This window comes from Pteropus medius, unplaced genomic scaffold (assembly GCF_902729225.1).
Source record: "Pteropus medius unplaced genomic scaffold, Ma_sr-lr_union100, whole genome shotgun sequence".
Taxonomy (NCBI): domain Eukaryota; kingdom Metazoa; phylum Chordata; class Mammalia; order Chiroptera; family Pteropodidae; genus Pteropus; species Pteropus medius.
This window is the reverse complement of record NW_024354502.1, coordinates 31,246,729-31,273,604: the sequence shown is the minus strand read 5'-3', so window position 1 is coordinate 31,273,604 and position 26,876 is coordinate 31,246,729. Positions and strand designations below refer to the sequence as shown.

Below are 26,876 nucleotides of genomic sequence, written 5' to 3'. Positions count from 1 at the left end.
CAACTGTACACTTCCTTTTCTACCGGTTTGATTTTCTTTATCTTCTCTATCTGATTTTTATTTATGAGTAATAGATATTGAGTGGCTCCACCAAGCAGGAGCCAACACAGAGAATTTCAGTGTCCCCTGCGGGTGCGGGTCCCCTCCCTTCCGTCTTCACTCCCTCCAATACTTTTGCACTTGTTGCGTCAGGACACTAGAGCTTCCTGACATGGTCCCCTCTCCCACAGATAGGCGCTCAGGCCTCTGTCTTTATGGTTTGGAAAAGAGGGAAGCGTTGTGGTGAGAGGACTCCAGAAAAGAGGGTGCAAGATTGAGCAGAGGGAGGCCGTGGCGGGGAGGAGAGCCTAGCTGGCGCCCCTTCTGGCAGGTTTATGAAAGTCCGAGTAAGGCTTTGGGCACAAGCAGCCCTGCTTCAGCGCGTTGCAGCGGCAGGGGGGCGGGATTTTCTGGCACCCTCCTTCCTCCTTCCCCCAGATCTTCCTCCTAGTTCCATTCCTCATCCCTCTCCCTCTCCCTCTGACCTTAGGGCGGCTTTGGCATCGGAAGACAGCCGTGCTCACGAAAGCAGCTGGGGAAGCTTGGGGAAGTCATGCTCCCTCAGAGGAATTAACAGCCTGAATAACAGGACAGCTTTGGGTGGGGGCTGCATTCAGCATGGCCAGAGGGGGTTACAACTGGTGTGATGGAGGACATTGTGATTAATTCGATCTCAGTGATATTTGGACTGGTGAAACCTGAGCCATATGCGTTCTATCCATCATTAGCTTTATTTTCCTGCCTCCTAAAAAATATAATGCTAAGGTAACATTTAAGACTGGCATGAAAGGTAAGGTTGGGGCATTATCTTGGAATTGATTTTTAATTTTGCTTTTTTGTGGACTGAGAATGTTCTACATGGTATAAGTTCTTTGTTATTTGTTGAGACTTTTTTGAGTCAAGAGGTAATTTTTACAAATGTTCCAGGGGTACTTGAAAAAAAACGTGTGTTTTCCACAACTATTTTTCAACATCGATTATTGTGTCCAGAACATAGTAGGACTTCATACCTACCAGTGTTGAGTTTGCTTTTTCACATGAAACACAGTGCCTGCCTAGCAACTTCAGAATCTCTCTAGCATTTTTTTTTTTGTGACATACAAATTGGTGGGGACACGTACGTCCCAGAAATGTCTAACTGTATAATATCACAGAAGCACACTGTAGGTGGAGAGCCTGCTGCCCTCTGGAGGAGCTCCTCAGATGCATCATGCTGGCCTGTATCAGGATCACCTAGGGAATTTTTTTAAAATGCAATTTTCCGGGTCTCACCCCAAACCTACTGAATCAGAATTTCTTAGGACAGGGCCTGGAATCTGAGCTTTTAAGACTGTCTCCCATCCTTGATTTTTATGCACACTGAAATCTGATAACTAGTGAATAGGGACAATCATAAATGACTTTTTAGGTTTTCTTCTTTGAAAGAACAAGAAATCTGTATCATTTTGTATAAAAGCACTCATACTTTCTGGGCCACCCCACTGGTTGCCAAAGTCTGTAGTACATATTGAAATGCTGCTGTCTGGAAAGAGAATATCAATGTGCATTGTCCCTATAGTACTTACATAGCAACTGTTATATACATTTGCTAATTAAATCCTCACCACAATCTTGTGAGATGCTGGAGTGGGTTAAAAGTGGCTCTGAAAAAAATATGTCAGTGTTCCAACCCCCCATAGCAGTGAATGTTTTCTTCTTTGGGAAAGGGTTTCTGAAGAGGTAATTAAGTTAGGGATCTTGAGATAAGTTCATCCTAGATTATCCAGTAGGACCTAAATTGAGTGACCGGCTTTCTTGTCATGAAACAAAGAAGAAAAGGCACAGGCAGAAGGCTAAGTAATGAATGACAGAGGCAGAGATGGCAGTGATGCTGTCACAGGCAAGGAATGCCTAGAGCCACCAGAAGCTGGAAAAGGCAAGGAAAGATTCTCTCTTAGAGCCTTCAGAAGGAATATGGCTCTGCTGACACTTTGATTTTGGATTTCTGTCTTCTAGAACAGTGAAAGTTTAAATTTCTGTTGTTTTAAGCCACTAAGTTTGTGATATTTTGTTATGGCAGCCTAGAAAACTAATAAAGACTAGTATCATTATTCCCATACGGCTGGGTCTACTGTAGTGGAATAAATTTTATTACAACAACCACTGGGTTCTAGGATAATGGTAACCTTGAATTGATTCTTTTTTTCTTAAGGGATTTATGATTTAAGCACATTCTCTTCTACACTGATAGACCCAGCGATAATTGCTGCCCATTTAGTGAAGTGAAAAGGCTGGAGGGAAGTTGCAGAATTCCCACAGGTCTGTGCAGGAATTGTTCTGGCGGGAAGAGCATGTCCCACCATGCCCTTCACTGTACTTAGCCTAGTGATGTTCATGGGACAGCCAAAACCAGCACCCCCAAAGACATGGATGCAGCTGTAGCCCCACTCTCTCAGAGGTGGGAGGATGCCTGATGTCAGCTTGTCCTTAAGTGGGGCGATCTTATGGGCTTTCACTTCTGTCTGGCATTATGTCCATTTTGGCTCCTTTTTCAAATTAGTCTTTGCTTCCACCGCTCATGTGAGGGATCCATGATGAATGTTAACAAATTCAGTGTTAATCATGGCCCATTTCAATAATAACCCTCTAAAAATAGATTGAACTTAATATAAAGCATTCATGGATCTAAAAACACTTGACTATAGCTTTAAGGTTGAAGCATTAACTTCAGATTCAGACAGACCTAGAATGGAATCCTAACCCAACCATTTAATAGCTATTATGGATATGGATCTTTAAGCAAGTTACTCAACCTGCCTGAGTGTCAATGTCCTCACAAAATTGAATATCACTTCATAGGGTTACAGTGACAATTAAAAGAGAGATATAATGGGTTTATCCTGGTTAATGGCACATAGGAAGTAGTGAGAGATAGCTATAATTATTATGCAATGTCATAACATTTCAACACACTTTTCACTTTCTTTCACTGCTTTACCTCACTCCAGGTTCTAAGACTTTCCCTTTTTCTTAAAATTTAGGCGAACAAAAAGTGGGTATTGTAGGGTTAATTTTAGCCTCTCCTATGAGCTATTGATTAAATGTTTCTTTGTGGCCCCAAATTAACATTTAATTTGAATACTTATCCCACTGCTGTTTTATTTTTCCTTCACAGGAAATGTCAAGTAGGTTGGATGTGCAATACTACTGACTAGGGATATTGAACATGTGAGCGTTTTAATGGCAGCGGGTTTTCTTTCAAAAAAACAAACTGAGCATATGGGATTATTAAATTATTGATGATGTTTTTGCTGCAATGGATTTATAAATAATGCATGTTTAAAGAGTTATTACATCTACATTTCTTTAGGGACAAGTGAAGAGTCTGAGTTTAAAGAGAACTGACAGTTGAAGAAAGGTCAACAAAATGTTCATTCATGCAGTTTCTGTGCCAAAAACTCCTCGAACTTCAAATAAAAACTATTTTATGTAACCATACCAAATAGTCTCCCTTATTTTTAAAGCATAATGAGGTAATGTATTTAATTGAGCAACTATGGTGGGGAGAAGCTTGAAATAATATTAATGATAAAATTTTCAGGTTAAACAGTATCACTTTTTTTTTTGCCTTAGAAAATCTCCAAATCGAAGTTAGCTTCTATGGATAAAAACAAAAGAGGAACCCAACATTTATTCTCTGAAACCTATCAAATTCCTGACACATTAGGTCTTTAAAATAAGGCCTTTTAAATACATTTAAAAAGGGACGACATGAAATGACTGGGGAAAAACACTGGGAAAACTATGAAACCAGGTATGGTCACCTTCCACCAGGGTTGTCCTCCATGAGTCTGGGAACACCCAGGAATTTTAGGTCAAGTTTTGTTTGACATGCATATGGGTATGGGGGAGAAGCATTAGATCCATAGTTTCCATCCGATTTATGACCTTGAGAAAAGTTAAGATCCACTGCTGCTTCCTTTTTCCTTTGTTATTGGCTAAGAGGAATGAGGGAGGAAAGGGATGGGGGTAAAGGATGGGAAGGAGAAACCGAAACTCTTCCTGCATTAATTAACCTCTCACCTCCCTTCAACCTTTCCACCTCCATAAACCATAGGCAGCATTCTAAATTTCGACTGATATAACAATACAGCTAAACAAAAACTAATTGCTAGAATATGAACATGGAACAGTAGTATCCAGCAACGTCAGGAAAAAACAAATGTCTTAATTCATTTTTTTCCCTAGAATTGAAAAAAGTATTTTGATTTTTTGAAAATGTGCTTATTTTTCTCCGTATATTTGGTTTTAATGTCTATCTCTGCAATTTTCAAAGCAAGATGTAAACCAATAATTCAATTATAAAACTCAAATGATGACAGAATAGTTTAAATATTTTCTTTGAATGAGAGAATGTATTTACAAGCATTTAAAATATATCTTTCCTATAAGTTCAGGCCTTGAGAATTACTTCATTGTGTTACCCATTTGTAGTGGTAAGAGACTAAGTGAAAATTACATGAAAAATTGGATAGGGAGAGATTAAATGATTTATGTTACTGAATTTAATCGTATTTTTCCCATGAGAACAGGGCTGAGGGAGCTTAAGTAACTCGCCCAGTGTCCTCCAAGGGAGTATCAGGGCCAGAGTCCAAATCTAGGTCTTTCTGACTCCAAAGTGCATGTCCTTTCCTCGGTTCTTCGCCCCTGGTGAGGCTCCTCTGTGGCCTCCCTTCATAAAGTCACTCTCCCCTCCTGCTCTGTACCTTGGCACCCTGGGATAGATTTAGCATGTTCCTGGAAAAAAGCAGGGCTGATTTTGAGCACCTTCCAGAAAATCCCTCCTCTAGAGTAGTTCTTTAAGCTGACAGGTGATGGCCATAGAGAAAGATTATTGTATAAAACAGAAGACAGGAAACAGCAGTTTTCTTGAAAGACGGCAGTGCGTATCTATTAGAAAGTATGAAGAACAAAGCAGGGAAAGCCTGAGCAATAGAAACGGTTGAGGGTGGTGCTGGTGTCTTGAAAAGCAGTCAACTTGATTAAGGCTTTACCCTAAAAACTCATAGGCATTGCCCCATTTTGGGATGTGAGGTGACATTTTATCTATCATGGTAAGGTATCGTCCAGACTTTATCATGTTAGGTTCTATCCAACCTTCACAGGACACTTCAGCCAAAAACAAAAGCCCATCTACTAAGAAGATTACTGATGTAATGTCTTAAGATGACATATTCGAAGTACCCAGCCCAGTGCTTTGTCTAAATTTGGTACTAAATAGATGTTATTTCCTCTTTCATTCCCTCATGAGATATGAGGCTAACATTTTGAGGGAGGTCATTAGTCTGAACTCTGCACAGTTACAAGATGTGCTATCCTTGTGATTACATCATAGAATGTTTGGATGAAAAGGGCCTGAGGTATCATCTTTGGGTCTAACTTCTCTTTTTTCCCCATAGCTTTATTAAGGTATAATTGACAAATAGAAATTTTATACACTTAGGGTGTACAACATGATGATATGATATATGTATACATTATGAAGTGATTATCACACTTAATTGCCATTTGTGTGTGTGTGTAGTGAGAACAGTTAAGATCTAATTTCTCAGCAAATTTCAAGTATACAATAATTATAGTCACCATGCTGTACATTAGATAACCAGAACTTATTCATCTTTTTTTTTTTTACGTTCTTGCCCTTGTCATATATTTTATTGGCATTTACAACAAATAGCTAGTAGTTTTAGCACAGATTCTCATAGTTTATAAACATTACTCCAAAGTTATACAAAGCAATAACAATAAACATATACTACCATTTCCCCTTGAAATTTCTAACTTTAAATATAAAGCCCAAAATGGTAAGTCAGAATTAACGCATCCTCCAAAATTTAGCAGAATGGCTCAGAACTAAACAAATTAACTGGAAACATTGCATAGGACAGAGAATGTCCCTGTATAAAAACTGATCTATGGATTATTTCTTATCCCCTGAAGACTTAGCTGAGAGGTACAAGTAATAACAAATGATGCACATACTTTTTAGGAAATAAAAACATCTCTAGAATAGTTTATCATTACTTCTGTGAGAGTGTGAAATGCCATATTAAATTCAAAAGAAACTGATTTACTTGTTCGTATACGGAACTCGTCTTATAACTGAAAGTTCATACTCTTTGATCAACATCTCCCTATTACTCTTACCCCCTAGCTTTGAGCAACTACTGTCTGCTTCTATGAATTCAACTTTTTCAGATTCCAAATCTAAGGGATACCATGCAATATTTGTCTTTCTTTGCCTGGCTTATTTCACTTAGCATAATGTCCTCCAGGTTCATCCATGGTATTGCAAATGGCAGGATTTCCTTTATTCTCATGGCTGAATAATATTCGATTATATATACAATGGATGACAAGGATATTTAAATAAATGCAGAACTGTCGGGTGGCATCCTGTGTTCAGTATCATTCTTCTCATTCTCAGACATCTAATCTCTAGTCCTGGATGTGATCACTGAACTCAGAAAGTCAAGGCACTAGAAGCCCTGGAGTCAGACAAAACCAAATTCTTTTCTCTCTAAGCTACAGTTATGAAGTCAGGAATGGGGACTCATATTTTAGAAAGTTTTGTAATAACAAGATCGAGCCTTGATTAACTAGAGAACTCAATCAGAATATACTATTTGGGGCCTTGCATATGCTTTGCCTATAGTCGGAGCTCAGTAAATGTGTGTTTATTACCTTAAGGATTATGGTCGAGACTGCACTACTGAAAGATCTACTAAGCCACAGCAATGTTTTCTTCCGCCCTCAGTCCTGTCTGCCTAGCTTTCCCTCACAGCTTTTCTTCACTGTTCTTGCATGAAAAGAGATCCAGGATGACAGGAAATGTGATGACTCATCTGACATCAGATTGAGTCCTTTCTATCTGCCCTTTTTGTTGGCCTCAGTCTCTGATATTGGGAACAGTCGTGTTATGTTTGTGAATGTTTTTATTTTACAGAAGACACATGGATTGCACTGGGACTCTGATGATTTAAAGGTCTGATGCGTGTGACTGGCTGATAGCTCTTTGTTTTCTACAATCCTTTGACTAGAAAAAGAAATCAAAGTATTTTAGTCATGGGTCAGGGATGCCTTCACTTTGATTTGTGTCTCTGGTTGTGTATATTCATTCCTTTCTTTAAAGGTAGGTTTTATTTCTGCTTTATCTCATATTCCCTTTTTAGTCACATGTATTTAGTCTTCTTTTCTAGTTGTGCTTGACTGAGCAGAGAGATGAAATAGTCTGTGAGTAAATAGGTAGAGTATCTGCACAGGAATTGCTATTGTTACAACTGTTAATCTGTTGTTTATTGATTAGGTTTAACATGTAAAATGGGATTGGGGGTGAGGTGGGGAGGACAATAAAATATTGTAAATCATATTTTATTTTATTTTCCCAATTAAAATATGGTAATAGTAATGGTGATGCAGTTTTCTATTCATCTCTGCTATGCATGTATTCAACTTATATTTTTATATTTGTATTTAATATTTTTTCAATTATTTGTTAGCTGATACTATTACTCAGTCCACGAATCCTTTTATTTTGTAGGTAATCATCTTTGTTTTGAGAAACATGTCATATTGCTATGCTGAAATATGTCCTAAGAGTAAGAGCATTCATTTTAAAAGTTAAGACTTAGAAACAGACAACGGCTGCTCTGCCTGAACAAAACCACGTTTCCATGTGCTGTTGGCTTTGCAGGAGACTTGTTCTCAAGATTCACGGAGAGTTTATCTAAAATGTCTCAAAGGAAAAACAGTGTCTCAAAAGGGGGGAAAATGGGTAATGGGGAGGATTTCTTTATAGTCTGTTTTATTTCAAAATATTTATATCATTATTAATTATGATGGCAAGAATGCTATTTTATGTTTTAAATTGTTCTTTCCTGCTGAAATCTTAATGTTTTATGTTTCCAAATGCATTTGTCAAACAACTCTTTCTCTTTAGTAATATAACGCCTGTCCTTTTGTTCATTTTTGCCTAATGAGTTATTCAATCCCTATAACTTTTTTCATTCAGGGTGTAAATCCCTTTGGGAAATTTGTAGAATAATATTTCAGGTGTCAAATTTGAATTCTATATGGGAAAATATAGAGAGAGGGATTAACAAAATTAATTATGTCAAATAGAAGGCAAGTAACCTACTTTTAATGCATTCTTAGAATAATACGAAGAGATATGCATTAAACTATTGTGTGAAATTTAAGGACTGAAAATGCTATTATTTTAGAACCAATTTTGAATTATTTAAAAAGCATTTTAAGTAAATTTGCCTTAAAAACCTTGCACTCTCACAAATCCAATATAATTGAATTTCAAAGTTAATTTTAAAAAGGGGTATGGCTTATTAGGACCTTAATGAAATTACTAGTTATTTCAAATTGCTTGGTGAAGATTCCCCAGCTAAACACCCTACTAGTTATAGACATGTCAGTTGGATCAGTATTTTGACAAGAAAAGACAAGGCTCTTCCTTCATAACTGGATCAGTAAGATAGTGAATGCTCTTACCAACAGTATTTTATTTGATGATATCACACTAGTCCTGAGACATAGGCATTATTATTTTTATCTTGGATGCCCACTGCCCTCACTCTGTGATGGAAGCTGCCAGAATCTCCCCACCTGCCAGCACCCTCTCTCCTTCTCTAATTCTCCCCTGTGTTCGGCCATGCAGACTGTGCAGCCTGTGCGTCTGAAGAGAGACTCTTTCACAAACTGTTTTCTCATTATAACCAATTCATCAGGCCTGTAGAAAATGTTTCTGATCCTGTCACAGTGCATTTTGAAGTGGCCATCACACAGCTGGCCAACGTGGTAAGTGCCTCAAGTTCACCACATGTACCTCAAGAAGCCCTAAGTTTGAGGGGGTCAGAGCAGTTCTCAAACATTGTCTCACTTATTGCATGTGGTAAATATGGAAATCAAAAAAATACGAACAAACAAAAATCTACATGGCTGCTGGCCCTTCGAAGCTGTCTGGTTGGGAGGGAGACACTTTCCCCATCGATGCTGTAATTAGTCACATTAAGGCCAAGTGTTTTGGGAAGTGCTTTTAGAACCAATTTATGAAACAAAGAGGTGAAAGAGATGTTGAAGAGAGGTTAGAAAGAGAGCTAACTTCACTGTGCACCTATTATGCACCAGCCACCGTGTCTACACTTGGGGCTATCACTTGCATTTTATAGCTGAAGAGCCAGAAGCTCAGTTAACCAAATTTTCCCAAGGTCATACAATTACAAAATGGTGAAACTGCGATTTGAATCAGCCCTGTTTAACTGCTAAGCTCATGCTTTTTCTACAGCATAGAAAAAGAATTGCTTTAAGACTTCTATGTTACGGAAGAAAGAAAATTATTTTAACTTATTGCTACTATGTTCGAGGGCAAATAGGACTAGAGTCCTTTCTTTCAAATACTCTTCATGCCTTAGTTGTTGAGAAAGGAGGTGGTGGGGTCTTGGTGCTCTAATGGAGAGCAGGGTTCTGGGCTTTAAGGCATGGGAGGAGAATAAGGCTGGCCCAAGGCTCGGGATTTGGACCAAATTCCAGGAATAGAGTCAGGCTGAGGAAGTAAGGGAAGCTTGAAGCATCTCCAGAGAGGGGTGTTAGGGAGAGTTTTTGAGACAACAGTGCACAGAAAGAAGAGCCCCTTTCATCATATCAGTCCGAGCACATGGATAAGAAAGAAGCCCTCTTTCTCCTAGACTTTGCCCCGGGTGAAATAGTGTGACTCTCTAGGTGTACTTGGGGGAAAGACCTTAATTATAGATGAGAAGTCAGAGCCCACTGTATTTCTGCAGTCTATACTTCCCAGTGGACTAGGCTGACTCTGGCCTGGTCCTCTAGCTTCTGGCCTAGGATGAAAGTGTGTATATACTGATTAAAAAAAAAAAAAAAAAAAAAAAGACTACTGTTGACCTTTTAAAACCCTGAGGCTTACCATGACTTTACACAAACCCATTTGTAGAAGGAAGCTTGGCAAAGTCTCCGGTTAGAGTTTTCAGGGGGCAGTTGGAGAACAGCAGAGCCAGAGCTGGCTGATGTCTTCCAGCTACAGTTGAGCTCATTTACTCTGGACAGTGCCCATGTGTCTTGGGAAGTAAGGTTGGTAAGTTTAGGGAACCCACTAAGTAACAATCGATAAATCTCAAGAGATTGTGTTGTCAGGCTCTTGAAGGCTCTGGATGTGTCCTCAGTCGCTTTCCCACTGAGAGCTGATGGCTGCTTATGGGCACGTTATATTTGGAACATTGGCCTGGAATGCTTTTCTTCCAGAAAACCCTTTGGTTGTCTTCAGGTCATTTGGTACCTGCTTAAACTACTTCCTCAGAGAAGGCTTCTTAGTTCATTTTTCTAAAACAGATGTGTGTGCACGTGTCTGCAACACACACACACCCCTCTCCATCCCTCTTCATTTTTCATCATAGGACTTATCAGTGTCTTACATTATATATCTATTATAGATTTTTTCTCCCCTACTAACAGCTTAGACACATAAAGGTAAGAAGTTTTTCCATCTTATTTACTGCTGTAGTCCCAGCGTTCATAGAACACCGAGTAGGTACTCAATAAATGTGTAATGAACGATTAAAGCAATCAGCAATGGTTTGGGTGGGAATGGAGGATGTTCTGTGGGGGGAAGTGGCAGGTTCCAGCCGGAAAACTCCATGATAAGCTGAGACTGACATTTCAAAGCGCAACCGAGCTCGGGACTCAGAGCCTAGAAAGTGCTGAGGCACTATGGAGGAAGAGAAGTTTTCAGGGAGTGGGGAAGAGGACAGTCAAAACAATGGACCGGGTTCAGATACCTACCTCCACCTGCGGTATTTCTCCTCCCTTCTTACCACTCTCATCTCTTCCTTCTTTCCTTTCATGGAATCAGAAAACTTTATGGGCTTTGGTGATCAGAAAGACTTCACAGAAGTGGTGAGACTTAAATCAGATTTGAAAGACAGTCTTTAAGCCACACTTCCTTTTAAAGTCAACAGGGTTAAGACCAGATTTGGAAATATTGCATATCTGGTTGCTTTTTATAAGCTGCCTCTTTGGTCTTTTTTATTAGCATATATATTTGAGGCTAATAATATTGTTTCTTCTTCACAGGATGAAGTAAACCAGATCATGGAAACCAATTTATGGCTACGTCATGTATGTGTCTATAACACGTGTCCTTCTTTTGGACCTGTGTTACTTTTGTGTCAGCCCAACAATGCCTAGTGGATAAAATCTGCTAGCATTCTCTCTTTCCATCTCCATCTTCTGCTAAAGCTTAAATATTACCTATCTCCAAAGCTTAAAGTTCAGCTTTGGTAATAGCCGGCTTGATATAAACTCTGCAGATGCAGAAACCTAGTGACAAAGTTCTCTGGGACATAGAGATCCTCCTTTCTGGTGTCTGCTCTCAAGTCTTCTATTTTTATCTGTAACTTGAGCTCCAGAGCCCGATGCTTGCCCAGTCTTTGATCCTGCTGCACCAGGCCTAGAGAAGTCAGTAGTGAGCACAAGAGCATGTGGGTTAGATTCCCACCAGCTGGTTTAATGTTATACCATCTTTTACTTTCTTCTTGTCTTAATCTTTTACACAGATTTTGTAAAAAACTCATCATCATACACTTGAATTATCTTTTTAATATTAGAAATGAGTTGCTACTCCAAGGTGAATATATTCCATGGAACATGAAAGTTGAGCCTATAACCTTGGCCAGCTAATTAATAATAGACAATTATATGTACTATCCATTAGGTAATTTATATTTTCCAAAATCAGCTCAGCTCCCTAGCTCCCTATTCTCTGTGGATTTAATCTCCCAACTTTTGATACAAACCAATAAACTCCTCAATTAGGAATTTAATTTTTCAAAAAAACTGCTGAACGAATATAGAGTTAACATTGGAAGAAAATTATTAAGAAATTTTTTTAAAAACAGACTCCTATTTCCTTTAGATCTGGAATGATTATAAATTGCGTTGGGACCCAGTGGAATATGATGGCATTGAGACACTTCGTGTTCCTGCAGACAAGATCTGGAAGCCGGACATTGTTCTCTATAACAAGTACGGGTGCTTGACAGCACTAGTCTCTTTCCAAAGTTGCCTTTGGTAATGCTGACCCATAGCAAAGGGGATGATACTAATAGTGTCCAATTTATGTTACAGCGCTGTGGGTGACTTCCAAGTGGAAGGCAAGACAAAAGCTCTTCTTAAATACAATGGCATGATAACCTGGACTCCACCAGCTATTTTTAAGAGTTCCTGTCCTATGGATATCACTTTTTTCCCCTTCGATCATCAAAATTGTTCTCTAAAATTTGGTTCCTGGACATATGACAAAGCTGAAATCGATCTTTTAATCATTGGATCTAAAGTAGATATGAATGATTTTTGGGAAAACAGTGAATGGGAAATTGTTGATGCTTCTGGTTACAAACACGACATAAAATACAACTGTTGTGAAGAGATATACACAGATATAACCTATTCTTTTTACATTAGAAGGTTGCCCATGTTTTACACTATTAACCTGATCATTCCTTGTCTCTTTATTTCATTTCTAACTGTGTTGGTCTTTTACCTTCCTTCTGACTGTGGTGAAAAAGTGACACTTTGCATTTCAGTTCTGCTTTCTCTAACTGTGTTTTTGCTGGTAATCACAGAAACCATCCCGTCCACGTCACTCGTGATCCCCCTGGTGGGTGAGTACCTACTGTTCACCATGATCTTTGTCACCCTGTCTATCGCGGTGACTGTGTTTGTGTTAAACATACACTATCGTACCCCAACAACACACACCATGCCCAAGTGGGTGAAGACGGTTTTCCTCCAGCTGTTACCCAACATCCTAATGATGAGGAGGCCTCTGGACAAGACAAAGAAGACAAATTCTGATAAAAACCCCAAAGGCACTTCCAGTAGGCCTGCCAAAGTCAAGTTTGATAATCGCAGAGAGCCCGAACTTCTTAAAGAATGCTTCCACTGTCATGAATCACATCAGCTTGCCACTAGCAAGAGAAGATTAAGTCATCAGCCTTTACAATGGATGACAGAAAATTCAGAGCATTCACCTGAAGTCGAAGATGTGATTAATAATGTTCAATTCATAGCAGAAAACATGAAGAACCAAAATGAAACAAAGGAGGTAAATGCATGTCCCCTTAGCCTGTCCACTTGCAGCAGGCCTACAGGCACTTTGTAGACATGGTCATATCTCCAGTGTAAGTTCTGTTTACAAGAGGGTCAGGCAGCATTACTTTAAAATCCAGTTGTTATTGTGCAGTTATGGGTGGGCTGACCTGGGGTTGAGTGAGATGTAGCCCCAGAGCAAATCTCCACCTCCAGAAATGTTAACTCAAGTGGAATGTGGTTAATATAAACATTTGGGGAGACCTTAGTTAATGAAATCAAGAGCTCCTGCACAAGAAACAATGGCAAACGAAAGGGTGGAGAGGGAAAAGCTGCCCCCGGAGAAGGAGGAGAAATGATTGCACTGCAGCTTGCGGTCTGAGAGCCGTGGGGGGAGGACGGAAACAAGTCCTCCCACAACTCCAGTCCCACTTGTTCTACTGGAGAGGGACTTAGGTGCTGATTGAGCCTTGGATATATCAACATATTCTGCTCCTGCCACCCTCTAACTATAGAGTCTAACTATAGTGGCATGGACCTCTCCCATCCTCTAAAAAGAGCTCAAGAAAATCACACTAGTTTTCCATACCATAAGGGTAACTGGCTAAGGGCATCTGAAAGCTCATGACAGGTGTCTGGTTTGACTTCACACTGCAGCTGCCAGATCTGTATCTCCTAGCAAAAGTATATTGAGACCTAACATCTGCCTTATTGGTACAGGGGAAGATACTATGACTGCATGTCACACACAGGGGGTAAGGGATGCATCACGAGATAAGTGAGCCCAGAACCCACCTTCATGGTGACATATTCATAAAATGTACAGGAAAGCTGCTGTTGATTAGTCACCACCAGGTGGGACTCTCAAGACACAACCGGAGAGACTTCGGCAGAAGGTTATAGGTCAGGAACTGGAAACACATGAGAATAAAATGAACTCTCCATAAGCAGCATGACCTTGAGGTCTAAAAGTCTGCCTATTCCTAATAAGGGGTCCTCCCTCATATTGTACTTCTCACCTCAAACCTATTTCCCTGACTTGCCAAAGGGTCCAGTATAAAGTGGTGTAAGTGATAAGAGTTTCACTTTCTGGGAGTGCTTCTTTCAGTTAGGAAAGGTCCTTTGTGACCCACAGAATGCTGGCTTATTGAGATCTGTGTGCTCTGTAGCCCGCTGCACGAAGCACTAACAGGACTCATGCATCCGCCCTCTTCAGATGAAAAAAAAGTTCTTCTGTGTGCTATATAGGAGACACAGGTTAACCAGAATAATACCAATATTTGCTTTAAAAATTTCCAGGAAAATCTTTGAAAAGTAAGAAGCTTATGTATAAAATAGAACATATTTCCTATGGTTTTAATTTTTTTAATTGCTTTGATGTTTTGTTTGCCTTTCAGGTAGAAGACGACTGGAAATATGTAGCCATGGTGGTAGACAGAGTGTTTCTTTGGATATTTATAATTGTCTGTGTGTTTGGAACTTCAGGGCTATTTCTACAGCCGCTGCTGGGGAACACAGGAAAGTCTTAAGGATTTTATCTTCTGAATCTTACAGATGCTATGTTTGTTCTATGTTTCCTAAAGCAAGGAAAGGGATCTAAAACTTCCCATCTAGGTCTCCCATCTACTGAAGCCGACGACTAGATGGAAAAAGAGGACTTTATTGCAATTTAGGAGGCTGAATGTCCTTTGTAGCACAGAGGAGTACTTTGAGGTGTGCTATAACACTGGAGCCAAGAGCGGGTAGCACCCACAGACTTCCCTTGTCTGAATACATTCAGCGCCCAGAGACACGATGATCCATAATACAGCAAACTATGTAATCAACATCAAGCCACACTAAAAGGGATTCTGTACTCCCTCCAGTTTATGCTGCTGGTCAATATAATGACATGAAACTCTGGAACACAGATCTTGCTGATATTTGCAACCCTTGTAAACTTTATAGACTTGATTTCTTATGCATGTCTCTGTGATGTAGCTCACACTCGTGCATTATCTGATACATTCATTGGCACAATCTCAGCAGGCTCAATGTAGTTCGCATTCATCTGGCAAGAAACTCAACTGGTAACCCAGCACTGTGCTCGGCATTTCAAAGATAACAGAAATAGGTTCTGTCCGCAAGCACTTGTAGCTTTTTAGGAAAAGTCATAAACATAAAGCTCTCTAGGACCAGGTATCACGTGGGGAATGTAACTAGAGCAATCTAGGAGAACATGATGTGGTGTGTGTGGCGTGGCAAGGCAACCTGAAGCTACCTTTGTGGTCTTTCCTTGTTAGCAGTTTCTATTTGTTCATTGTATCTGAGGCCGAAAATAAAATTATTTCTTCTCTGAGAGATTGTGATCTTGTACCTTTTGGAGCAATTCCTTTTCTGAGAGGGAGCATGTGGGAATTCTGTTTTATTCCACTCTATTATTTTCTTACTTGTTGTATTAAGATTATTATAACATTTAAAAGATGTATTTTAAAGCAGAAAAAAATCTGCCCTAACAAAGAAACTCATTTCATTTTTACCTTTTCCTTTCTAGGCCTTGTCTATATGCACGCGTAACTTTACACTTCAATTTTACCTTTCAATTTCTTATTTTGCTGTTTTCTCAAAACACCATATTAGCAACATTTCTCTGGGATTTTACATAGTCTTGAAATATAATTTTTTGCATAATCTCCATTGTGTTGATACACCATAACATCTATCACCACATGTTAATTCTTCCTTGTCTATTTCATACTGGAACATAAAGCACTGTGTGGTACACCAAGCAGAGGTCTTGAATTTGAATTACTCTGTTTTAAAGTTATTTTTACTCCTCTAATATTCGTGTTTGAAGTACTTATATTTTATCTTTCTATCTTTACAGAGAGTTGCTTCTTACTTGCTAGATTTTTTTACTATTAAACCAAATCAGTATTTAATTTTTTAAAAAGTTTTAATTGTAGTTAAAAACACATAGCATAAAATTTATCATCTTAACATTTTTAAGTGTACAGTTCAGTGGCATTAAATACATTCACAGTGTTGTGCAACTATCACCACTATCCATCTACAGAATTCTTTCAATCACGAAATTTAAACTCAGCACACATTAAATAACAGCTCCTCATTCCTCCTCCCTCAACCCCTGGCAACCACCATTCTACTTCATCTCTGAATGTGACAACTTTAGGTGTCTCGTATAAGTGGCATCGCACAATATTTCTCTTTCTATAACTGGCTTATTTCACTCAGCATAACGTCTTCAAGGTTCATCTGTGTTGTAGAATGTCAGAATTTCTTTGCCTTTTAAGGCAAAATAATATTCCTTTGTATGTATATACCATGTTTTATTTATCCATCATCGGTGGAAACTTGGGCTAGGTTGCTTCCATCTTTTGGCTACTGTGAATAGTGCTGCTATGAATATGAGTGTACAAATGTCTCTGAATCACTGCTTTCAATTATTTTGAATATATACCCAGAGGCAGAATTATTGGGTTTTGTGTTAATTCTACTTTTAATTTTTTGAGAAACCTCCATACTGTTTTTCATAGTGATTGTACCATTTTACATTCCCACCCACAGGGCTCTATTCTTCCTTCACATCCTCTCCAACACTTGTTATTTCCTAGTTTTTGATAGTAGCTGTCTTAATGGGTGTAAGGTACTAACTTGTGGTTTTTATTTACATTTCCCTAATGATTAGTGATGAGCATCTTTTCATGTGCTTATTGACCATTTGTATATCTTCTTTGGAGAAATATGCATTCAAGTCCTTTGCCCTTTTAAAATTAGGTTGCTTTTGTTGTTATTGTTGTTCAGTTGTAGGAATTTTACATATTTTCTAGAATGTTAACCCCTGTCGACATAAGAAACAATCAAATCTGTAGAGAATTTTAATGAATTTATTTGAGCCAAACTGAGGACAATTACCTAGAATCAAAATCTCAACAATTAAGAAAATGTTCCAGAGAATGGCAGTTTTGCAGCTTATTTTATACATTAGAATCAAAGGAGGGGGCATAAGGAGGGTTCATTGGTGGTAGATTAAGAGGGCTGGAGAAAGCAAAGTGGGGAAATCCCTGGGATTGGATAAAAAGTAAAATGGAGAGACTTATTTCTTTTACAATGGTGGGTACAGGATAGTCAATACTTAACATTTACAGCACATAAAGATGGTATGTAGGGAACAAGACAACCATGAATTCTGTGGTCTGTGCTCTTGTGCATTGGGTTGTACCCTGAGGGGTCTGGAAAAAAGGGATCACTGACATTCCAAGGGCATGTTATCTTAGAGGCGAAAAGACAATAGACAGGCTCACTTAAGGTAAAGATTGACCTTTGTCAAGAAAGCTACAGCCCCCGGATGTGACTACCTGTCATGACTCACTTTTAGTTAGGAATTTGTAGGTTTAGACCATCCTATGTGGTTACTTTCGGTTTCTGAATTTATAAGGCCCACCATGCAGGCCTCCCCTGAGCTCGTCAGGTTTAGTAAGTGGCCCCTTTTTCATCCATACCCCTTAGATATTAAAACAAGACTTAAGAATTGCAAAACAGGAAGATGGGTGGAAACCTTGATTCTGACTTTTTAGCAGATTCTTCTATATCTGAGGTGGGCATAAGTCAGACTTCCCAGCCCAGTTTTCCAGGAGTCTCTCAGTGATCTTCAGGGGCAAGAGGACCTTGTACTCACCAGTAAACAAACTAACAGCATACATTTAAAAAGAAGTGAAAGAAGCATTTGAATAAAAGGGGAGTTACAGCGTTTGTGCAGAACAAAGGGAAACAAGGATTGAAAATTTGTAAAAGGTCACAAAGGGAATAAAACATTAACAATCTCTGTTAACTGAGATTTTTAACTTTTAGCACTGACTTGAAATTCTCTTATTTGTGATTTAATTATCACTATCTGTATCTGTGTGTACAAGTGTGCACTCTTGTGAATGGAGGTATCTGTGTATCTGAACTATGGAATTGTGACTTTTAGGGATGGAATAGAACTCAGACTATTTAGCTTAATTCTTTTTTTTATCTCAAGTGGTAGAGCGGCTTGCCTATGATCACATAAATGACAAATTCAACTTTAGAACTCACATCTCCTGACTTTTGAACGATTTCCCTGACCCTTGTACAATTCAGTCTCTCTCATGAGATGAGAATAGAAAAGATAAACAAACAAACAAACAAACAGTAAATCAACTGAGATGGCCCATCTTCTCTCCTCCTGATCCCCCACCCCCCCCCACACACCTTATGAAACAAGGGGAAAGAAAGCATGTTTCACTGTCAATAGTTCAATAGTCCGAAGGAGGAAGAAGTCTTTGAAATGTAAACCAGGTTAGAGAGGTGAAGCAATAAATGCTCTTATTTTAGGAAGGTCAGGAGTATTAGCAGTGTCAACATTTATTTTAAGGGGGGCATGGAATACTAATAGCTCATGTGGACTATATATGAGTCTTCAGAATGAGATCAATCATTGCTGAGTTGAATAGCATGCATTTTGGGGACTATAAGTCACGGATCAAAGCAGAAGAATTTTTCCTCCCTAACTGCCCCATCAGTTCACAATTCTTTTGGCTGAGGCAGCACAAAGTGGGCAGAGAAGAAAAATCTTTGATATTATATGATGCTGAAGTGCAAAGAGATTGCTCCACAGGTAGAGGGGTCATCACCCAGAGTTTACAGGAGCCAAATTGGAGTGGTGTGCTCATGGAAAGGCTGATTTGCCCCCACTTAGCTCAAATTGATTGTCATCATGCTGTACGCTGAAATTGTAGGTTTGGGTACTAGATCTTCCACTTTTTCAAGAAAAGTGAAAATCCAGCTTTTTATGTAAAATCTTTTAGTTTCACAATGTGGTAGCTAAAGAAACAAAAATGTCTCTGTGTTAGCTAAACAGAACCTGTGTACAGGACCATGAGTTTGCAACCTCTAACTAAATAAACCGAGGCTCAATTCTTTCTGTTAGGTGAGGTCATACAAGATGGGGGCAAAGTCAGGGTAAATGGAGGTGCAAGAGGTGGGAGGAAGAAGATGTCAACTCTGAGAACCAGGGAGGCACCATCTGAGGGCCTAGAGAACATAAACTTGGGATGTCCCCACTATTGAAAAATAATATTGACTAGGTGTTTCTTCACCAAAAGGAATTACCTGGGGAAAAGAATTGCAACCCAGAGCATGCAACATGGCGAGCCACGTCTTGGCCTGCATGCCAAGTTGGAGGGATATTTATATAAAAGAAAAGGAAGTTAATGAAAGGGAATTTAGAATTACAGACCTTTATTACAATCATAGTTTTTCCTTAGGGTTCTTGCAATTTTGCAGAGCCAGAGAAATTTCATAAGCCCCAATTTCTCCCATAGACCCTCCCAACTAATTATGTTTTTTTAAAGTTCCAGTTCATCTTTATCACCACCCAGTCCCATCCTCCCCCAAGGCCTGGGGCATGCCTCTTATGTATAGTGAGGGGATAGAGCAGTAAGAATGGGGGTACAATATCTGAGCATCCATCCTTTTAACTTTGGAACTACCATCTGAACCCTTCAGCAGTATCAGCCATTCTTAACTGGAGATGCTATTGCACCCTGTTTACACAATTGTGTGTGTGTACACACACACATATACATACATACATGCATGCATACATATACACTCTTTCTAGTTGGTGCTTGAAAATATCTAAGGGCATTTTTGGTTGTAACAATGACTGGGGATACTATTGTCACATAGGCCATAGGGATGGGATGCTAAACATCCTGCTTTGTGTGAGACAGACCAATGTAGAATTTTCCCTATCAAAATGCCCATAAGGTCCCCTAAGAAAAATTAGACGGTATTAGTTTGGAGCACAGGCACCTACTTAGCAGGCTCGTTGAGGGGCAGCCACACACCCTCGTTGGGTACTTCTTGGTGAGAGGAGCATCCATCTTGCTGGAGAAACAGTAAAACTGATTCTTCCTCACTCTTTTTTCCTGAGGGTAGAATTTTACAGACAAAGAGGACTTTCATCTACAAACAAGGATGATGATAGTGTCTTCCTATCATCATAAGTCTGTTTAGAAGGCTGCCCGAGTTAATCTTCACAATTTATAATCTTCTTTCTATGATTTCCCTTTGGATACTGCATTCTTCTGGCCTGGTTGGATCTCCTCCTGTTGCCCAAAGCTGAAACCATCCCTGAGCATTCAGAGCCCAAGTCTAATTCTACGACAGACCGGGCTGCCCTGCCTTGACAGCAGTTACTCTGCCTGGAGTTCTGACACTGTCCATCTGTGGATATATTGCTGCTCTTGGCTATTTTTCCCAAACCTAAGATTGTTCATGAGCCAAATAAATCATATTACTTTTATTTTCACTATTATTTTATTGACATATGAAACAGAAAGTCTTAATACAAAGAAGGAATATTCAGTTAAACATAAATGGTAGTTACCATAGTTGTTAATGAAACAAATTCACTTAACACATAGTAGTAGGTGCTTCTAAAAAAGAATTATGACTCAACCGAAAGGTCCACCCTAGCATACAAATATTACTCTTTGGATATTACGGTGTTCTAATGTAGCTGATTAGAGGCCATCTTTAAAGGGGCCAAGGTCTTTATAACTGCTATGTGTTATGCCCACAGGCTATACTACAAAATTATCACTGGGTAGACAAAGAAATTAGGTCATCATCATCTTAACCCAGGGATTAGACTAATGACAGGATAGCCAGATAGTATGTCTCCTTGTACAGTATAATATAAACTATGCATTATTATCTATGATGTACTTTGTCAAAACTATTGAACTGGAATTATAGTTGTAACTTCCAATTAACAGAAAACACAAGAGACAGAGGAACAAGTTAAATGACACCAGAAGAAAGCAACTAGATAAATCCAAAAAATGAGACATTCTTGGGGAAAAATGATCTAGTCTTTTCAACAAGACAATGACAAGAAAGAAATTTAAAAAGATTTAAGAGGCATGATGCTATGAGCTGAATCCTATTTTAGACAACCCAGCTGTAAATTTAGGCTGTTCTTGACATAGTAAAACTTGAATATGGAATTATTAATTGTTCTAAGTATAATAATAGTATTTAAAAATTTTTTAATGTAAGAAAATGTTTCTTTAAGGAGATTACTGAAAATTACATACACACATAGCTAGAAATATTAAGAGGGGCTGAGAAAGAGTACAAATTTGTTCTCATTTTAGATGAATAGCCCAATCCAAACTTTCTGGTACTGCTTTAATTAATTGATGATTATTAATTAAGTCTTGACCATATACACAGCTCTATTAGATGCTGTTGGGGATATAATGAGGGATATGCTATGACACAGCTAAGGAAATAAAATTCATTAAATAAAACAATAGCAAAATCATTCTGTTAGATTCACCAAAAGAGGACCACACAAGGCTGAAGGGGTTAAGCAAGGTTTATTGTAGCACAACGACAGCAGGGCTGAGCCGAAGATGGCGTCCAGCCCCGAATGCAAGGGGATATGAAACTTATATGGAGCTTTATCTTTTTCAGTGGGAATATTTTGGGTGGGTAGATTGGCAGGGAAGGGAGGAAAGTCCAGTGTAAAGGGAAGTGAGCATGTAATGTTGCCAGCCTGGATGCAAGGTCCAGTTCCCACACAAAGGTAAGGGGAGATTCTAGTTTCCACTCTAGCTATATAGCAGAGATTGAAAACAACACATGCTTTCAGAGACAGGAACTCAGTGTGTGTGTGTGTGTGTGTGTGTGTGTGTGTGTGTGTGTGTGTGTGTGTAGGGGGTGTTCTGTAAGGAGGCTTCATGAGGAAGTGGGATGTGAGCAGAGATCTGAAGGATAACAATTTAGGACAGCTCTCTGTGTGCCTGTGCATGTTTGTGTGCCTGTATGTGCGTGTGTGTATGTACCCGCGTGTTTGTCCATGCACGTATGTGTCCTGCTTGCTCACATGTGTGATGGAGAGTTGTTTGGGTCTTGCAACATCCACTTGTTGGAATCAGCTGTCAAGTTTTGGCCACAGAAGATTTTTCTTGCTATACATTTGAAATTAAAATTTCTTTGCTTTAAATTTGTCTTTTGTAGTTACTTCCTTAGGGTTATTGTGATATGTAAATATCCTTTTCCATATTTGAAACTGTTATCATCTCCCAGCTTAGCTGCAAGGAAGCTTAAGCTACATGAACACATATAAACGTTTGACCTTTGCTGTATTTGTGCCTGGTCAGAAAGAAGCTGGCTGTGGAAAGCTTTTCATTTGGTATTTTTCAAAATTTAAAACTGAATTCTAATCGAAATGCATTTTTCTAAGATTAGTATTGTCATTTACCTAGCAAACTAATGAGTTAAATAAAGCTAAGTAATAAGTTAAAGTCAATACTGTTTTCAATCAAAAGAACAGTGATTTGCCCTTTGATTTCACAACCCCATCAGGGAATTACAGCACTGAATCCTTGATTTCATCACAATGTATTCCTGCAAATCTTGTCCTAAAGTACTGATAAATCAGATTACATTTTCCCAAAGGAACAAAATTATAATTAGTTGTGTGGTTTAAAAATTGTAAAAGCTCCAGTATAAATCTCCAAAGTATAGAATTTTAGAGCAGGAGAGAATGTCAAAGGTTATGAGTCATAACCTCTTATTATTGACCAGAGGACAAATGACTCACTGAAGGCACCACATCTCTCAGCTAGGACATGGCTGATCTAGAAACAAGAGTCCTAGTGCCCTGGTTTCCACTTTACCATGTTGCCCCCCCTTTTAAAAATCCAATAAAATATGCAGAAAAGTAATGGATATGTGGATCATACAAGAAGCCCTAATATTCTATAATGTGTGTACATAACACAAAAACATACAGTTCTATGGTACAAACTTTGATATCTATTGAAAACAAATACACTGACCATATTAAATATTACTTAAACACTTAAAATATATTAATGTGATTTTGGGGGGGAGGGGAATTTAGAATTGCCATTTAGGGTGATTTAAATGGCATGAATCTCTCTAAAAAAGAAGTCCAGGCTATTTTAAAAAATTCTATTATTTTTGTTCACTGTGGTTCTTTTTGTTCTAAGAATAGAGCAGATCTGGGACTTATAGGCTTATGAGAGAGAGCCATACAAGACAGCGAGGGTAATTAAAAGAACAAATTCAGGACTGAGGGATCAAAGACTCAAGAGGAGGAGAGATTAGGTATGAAAAGAAAGGTTAGTTGTTATGAACAGGGTGGAGTTTGGACTGGAAATAGGAAAAGCAGTCCAAGAATACAGCAAATGTCCAGGAGGCTATAAACAGTGATGTGTGAAGAACTCCATTAGGATGGACGTGGTCCTCCTGCCAAGACTAACAATATGTAGATTATCAACTATGAGACAGACCTCATTTTTTTTTTTTGCCAACAAATTAGCAATTTTATTCCTAACAGAATAATCTTTTCAGTCCCTGTCCGTATCTAGCATCCACCAGTCTGCAAAGTCAAGATTATTTAGTCCTTAAAATAGGTCCACACTCTTCTCATGGTATGGTACCACCTTTGCTTTTCAGTGTTCTGGTTGCCATGGACAATTAATTGGATATGTCCATAGAGACTAGGATTTTAAAAAGATTTATAGTATAAATGCTGGCTGATGTATTATTTCCTTTTTTATTCCTCCTCCAAATCCTACTGATATTTCAGAAGAAATGTAAAACGTGAAATGAAAATGAATACATAACAGCTACTTTCATAGACCAGATTGATGGAAAATGGCTGGAATGTATAGGACAGATGAGATCAGAATTATGGTAAAACCTAACAGAGCAGTGGAATTTGTGATCCCGTGCAGGAAAGATGGGATTACCAAAGAAATTATTTTTTTCTAGAAAAACCCCACAATAATCCTAAGATAATATACAAGGGAGATTTAAAGAGAAACTGTAATTATTGAGTAATCACGTGAAGGACAAAGAACAGCTGCAGAAGTTATGTATTTTCACGGTGGCTTTTGTCATCTGTCTTCAGGAATGTGGGCACTCTGACACATGAGAAACAAGAGTAGGTGCCGGAGTCAGAGAATTGGGGCAGTGCCCAAAATTACTGACGGCTACCATGAAGAAAGGTGTCCCCAAATGTAAAAGATGAGCTACTCACACATCCTGGAGAAATGTTTTCTTGGACAAGGACAATAAAGGAAAATGACTGGTGCCAACTTTCCTGTCATTAGGAATGGTTTTCACTGTTGGATGAATAAACGACCACAAAGAGCATCAAAAGTCAGAAAAATTAATCCTTGAAGAAAAATTGTTAATGCAGACAATAAAAGAAGACTTTGAAGTAACTATAATTAGTATTCCCCAAAATATTCATTCAAAAAGAAGACTTGGAGTTCTTGGAAATCAAATATATGACTAATTCACAAACAAACAAAATCTCCACCTCAGTAGGTGGGCTGAATAGAAGAACAGATGATGACTGAAGAGTAAATTAGTTAGCTGTAATATCAAGCTGACAATATAAAGAATTAAAGAAATAAAAAGTCTGAGGGAAAAGTTAATAAACGTGGAGGATAGATCCAGGAATACCAACATTTCTGTATTAGAAATTTCAAAAAGAAAGGAGAGAGAGAATGGAGGACAGGAAATAATAAAGGAAATAAGAGAAGAAAATTTGCATGAGCGAAGAAAGACATTAGTCATCAAGTGCCAAGACATGAGAGAGAGAGAGAGAAAGTCCTATACTTAGACACATATACTATATCACTACAAGTGATATTTCTGAAGTTCAAAGACAAATTGAAAAACCTAAGCGTTTCAGAAAGAAAAAACAAATCTACAGGAATAAGATATAAAAATCAACCTTCACCATATTTCACATTTAATCTATAAAATGAGATATTGTAAAAAAAATGTTCTCAAAGTTTTGAGGTAAAATAATTTTGAACTCAGAATTCTATGCCCAGCCAACCTATTCTGTGAGGGCAGAATAAATTACAATTTTAGAACTGCAAGGATTCAGAAAGGTAACTAACTGCACTCCAACTTTCTAAAAGAATTACTTGGAAATGTATTCCTCTGAAATAATAAAATGAATCAGGGAAAGAGAAAAACTTAAGATATCTCGAAGAGATATCTGCACTCCCACTGTTGATAGAAATGAATAAAACAATTATATATATATATAATGTCTATAATGTGGTTGTGGACAAAATGGATTGTAAATAACTTAATCTAAAGAAAGACATAAAATTTATAATCTGGAACTAAAATTCTGGATGATTTTGTCAAAATACAGAAGGTGATAAAGAGGGGAAGTGTAGGTGCTAGAGGAATTGTTTTATTCAGAGAGTGGCAGCTTAGGGCGTTAATTCTCAACATCGATCAAAAGAAGCTTGAATATGTTTATTAACAAATTAATAGAAATAGATGCATAACTTTTAAACCATTAGAGAAGAAAAAATAGGCAAATTCAGTAAAGGCTGAAAAGGAGCTAAAGAACTAGAAAGAGGGGAGAAAGGGAGAGAGAGGAAGAAAGAACAAGAAAACACACAGAAAACACAAAATGAAATGACTTTAAATAAGATTAAACATATCGATGGTGACAATATATGTGAAGGGGTTAAATCCTTAAACTGGGATTTAAAAAGTCCCAGATGCAGACTATTTATAAGAAACATGCCCCAAACAAAATAATTCAGAGAGGGATTTGGATTTAGAACTGGGAAAAGAGAAAAATTACTTCAAGCTAAAATCCAGGATTTGGCAACAGCAATTTGGGAGGGCAAAAAAAGCTGAACAGACTCTCCCCGATGAGTCAGAGAGGGAGTGGTGGTAATGTGAAGCGCACCCAGAGGGGCAGGGAGGTTCCTGGAAACAGAACGGAAAGCACTTTAACAATGATTCTTTTGGATTTGACACCGAAAACAAAGGCAACAAAAGAAAAAATAAACAAGTGAGACTACATCAAACTAAAAAGCTTCTGTACAGCAAAAGACACCACCAGCAAAATGAAAAGGCGACCTGTGAAATGGGAGAAAATATTTGCAAACCATATATCTGATAAGTCATTAATATTCAAAATATACAAGAAACTCATACAACTCAATAGCAAAAAAACAAATAACCCAATTAAAAAATGGGCAAAGGACCCAAATAGACATGTTTGCATGAGTGAAGAAAATATTCAAATGACCAACAGGTATATGAGGTGATCATCATCAGAGAAATGCAAATCAAAATAGCAATGAGATATTATCTCGCATCTGTTAGAATGGTGTCATAAAAAAGATGAGAGATAACGAATGCTGGCAGAGGATGTGGAGAAAGGGAACCCTTGGCACTATTGATAGGAATGTAAGTTGGTACTGTTGTGGCCTGTATAGAATAGACCAAACCAAGTATGCTCTCAAAGGCTGTTTATTAGCCGGCGGCTGTCCTGTACAAAGGAGCAGCCCTGAAATGCCAAAATACAAGGTTTTTAAGCCCTAAATCCCACTCTTGATTCTATCTTAAACACAAAGGTCTATTTCTCTCCTATTTACTACCTGTCAACCCACTGTACTCCCCGCTTGGTGTGCAAGCGGGGAGTACAGAAGCAGAAAGCTTGTTGTTAGAATGTTATGTTCCTATGGGTGATTGCCTATGTTCCCATGGGCAATAGCCAGTATTCTCATGGGTGATGGCCAAACAGCAATTTTCAGCTTATATACAATTGATTATTTTTCATGCCATGC

The 26,876-nt window shown here is 38.4% G+C and overlaps 1 protein-coding gene across 1 annotated transcript; it reads left to right on the top strand.

Annotated features, from left to right (window-relative positions):
• Window positions 1–6,792: 6,792 nt before the first annotated feature.
• On the top strand, window positions 6,793–15,492 carry CHRNA6 (cholinergic receptor nicotinic alpha 6 subunit). The gene is made up of 6 exons (XM_039853485.1): window positions 6,793–7,210; window positions 8,747–8,886; window positions 11,173–11,217; window positions 12,014–12,123; window positions 12,226–13,204; window positions 14,586–15,492. Exons 1-6 carry the CDS (start codon window positions 7,144–7,146, stop codon window positions 14,715–14,717), a joined length of 1,473 nt encoding a protein of 490 aa, XP_039709419.1. The 5' UTR covers window positions 6,793–7,143; the 3' UTR covers window positions 14,718–15,492.
• The last annotated feature ends 11,384 nt before the right edge of the window (window positions 15,493–26,876 follow it).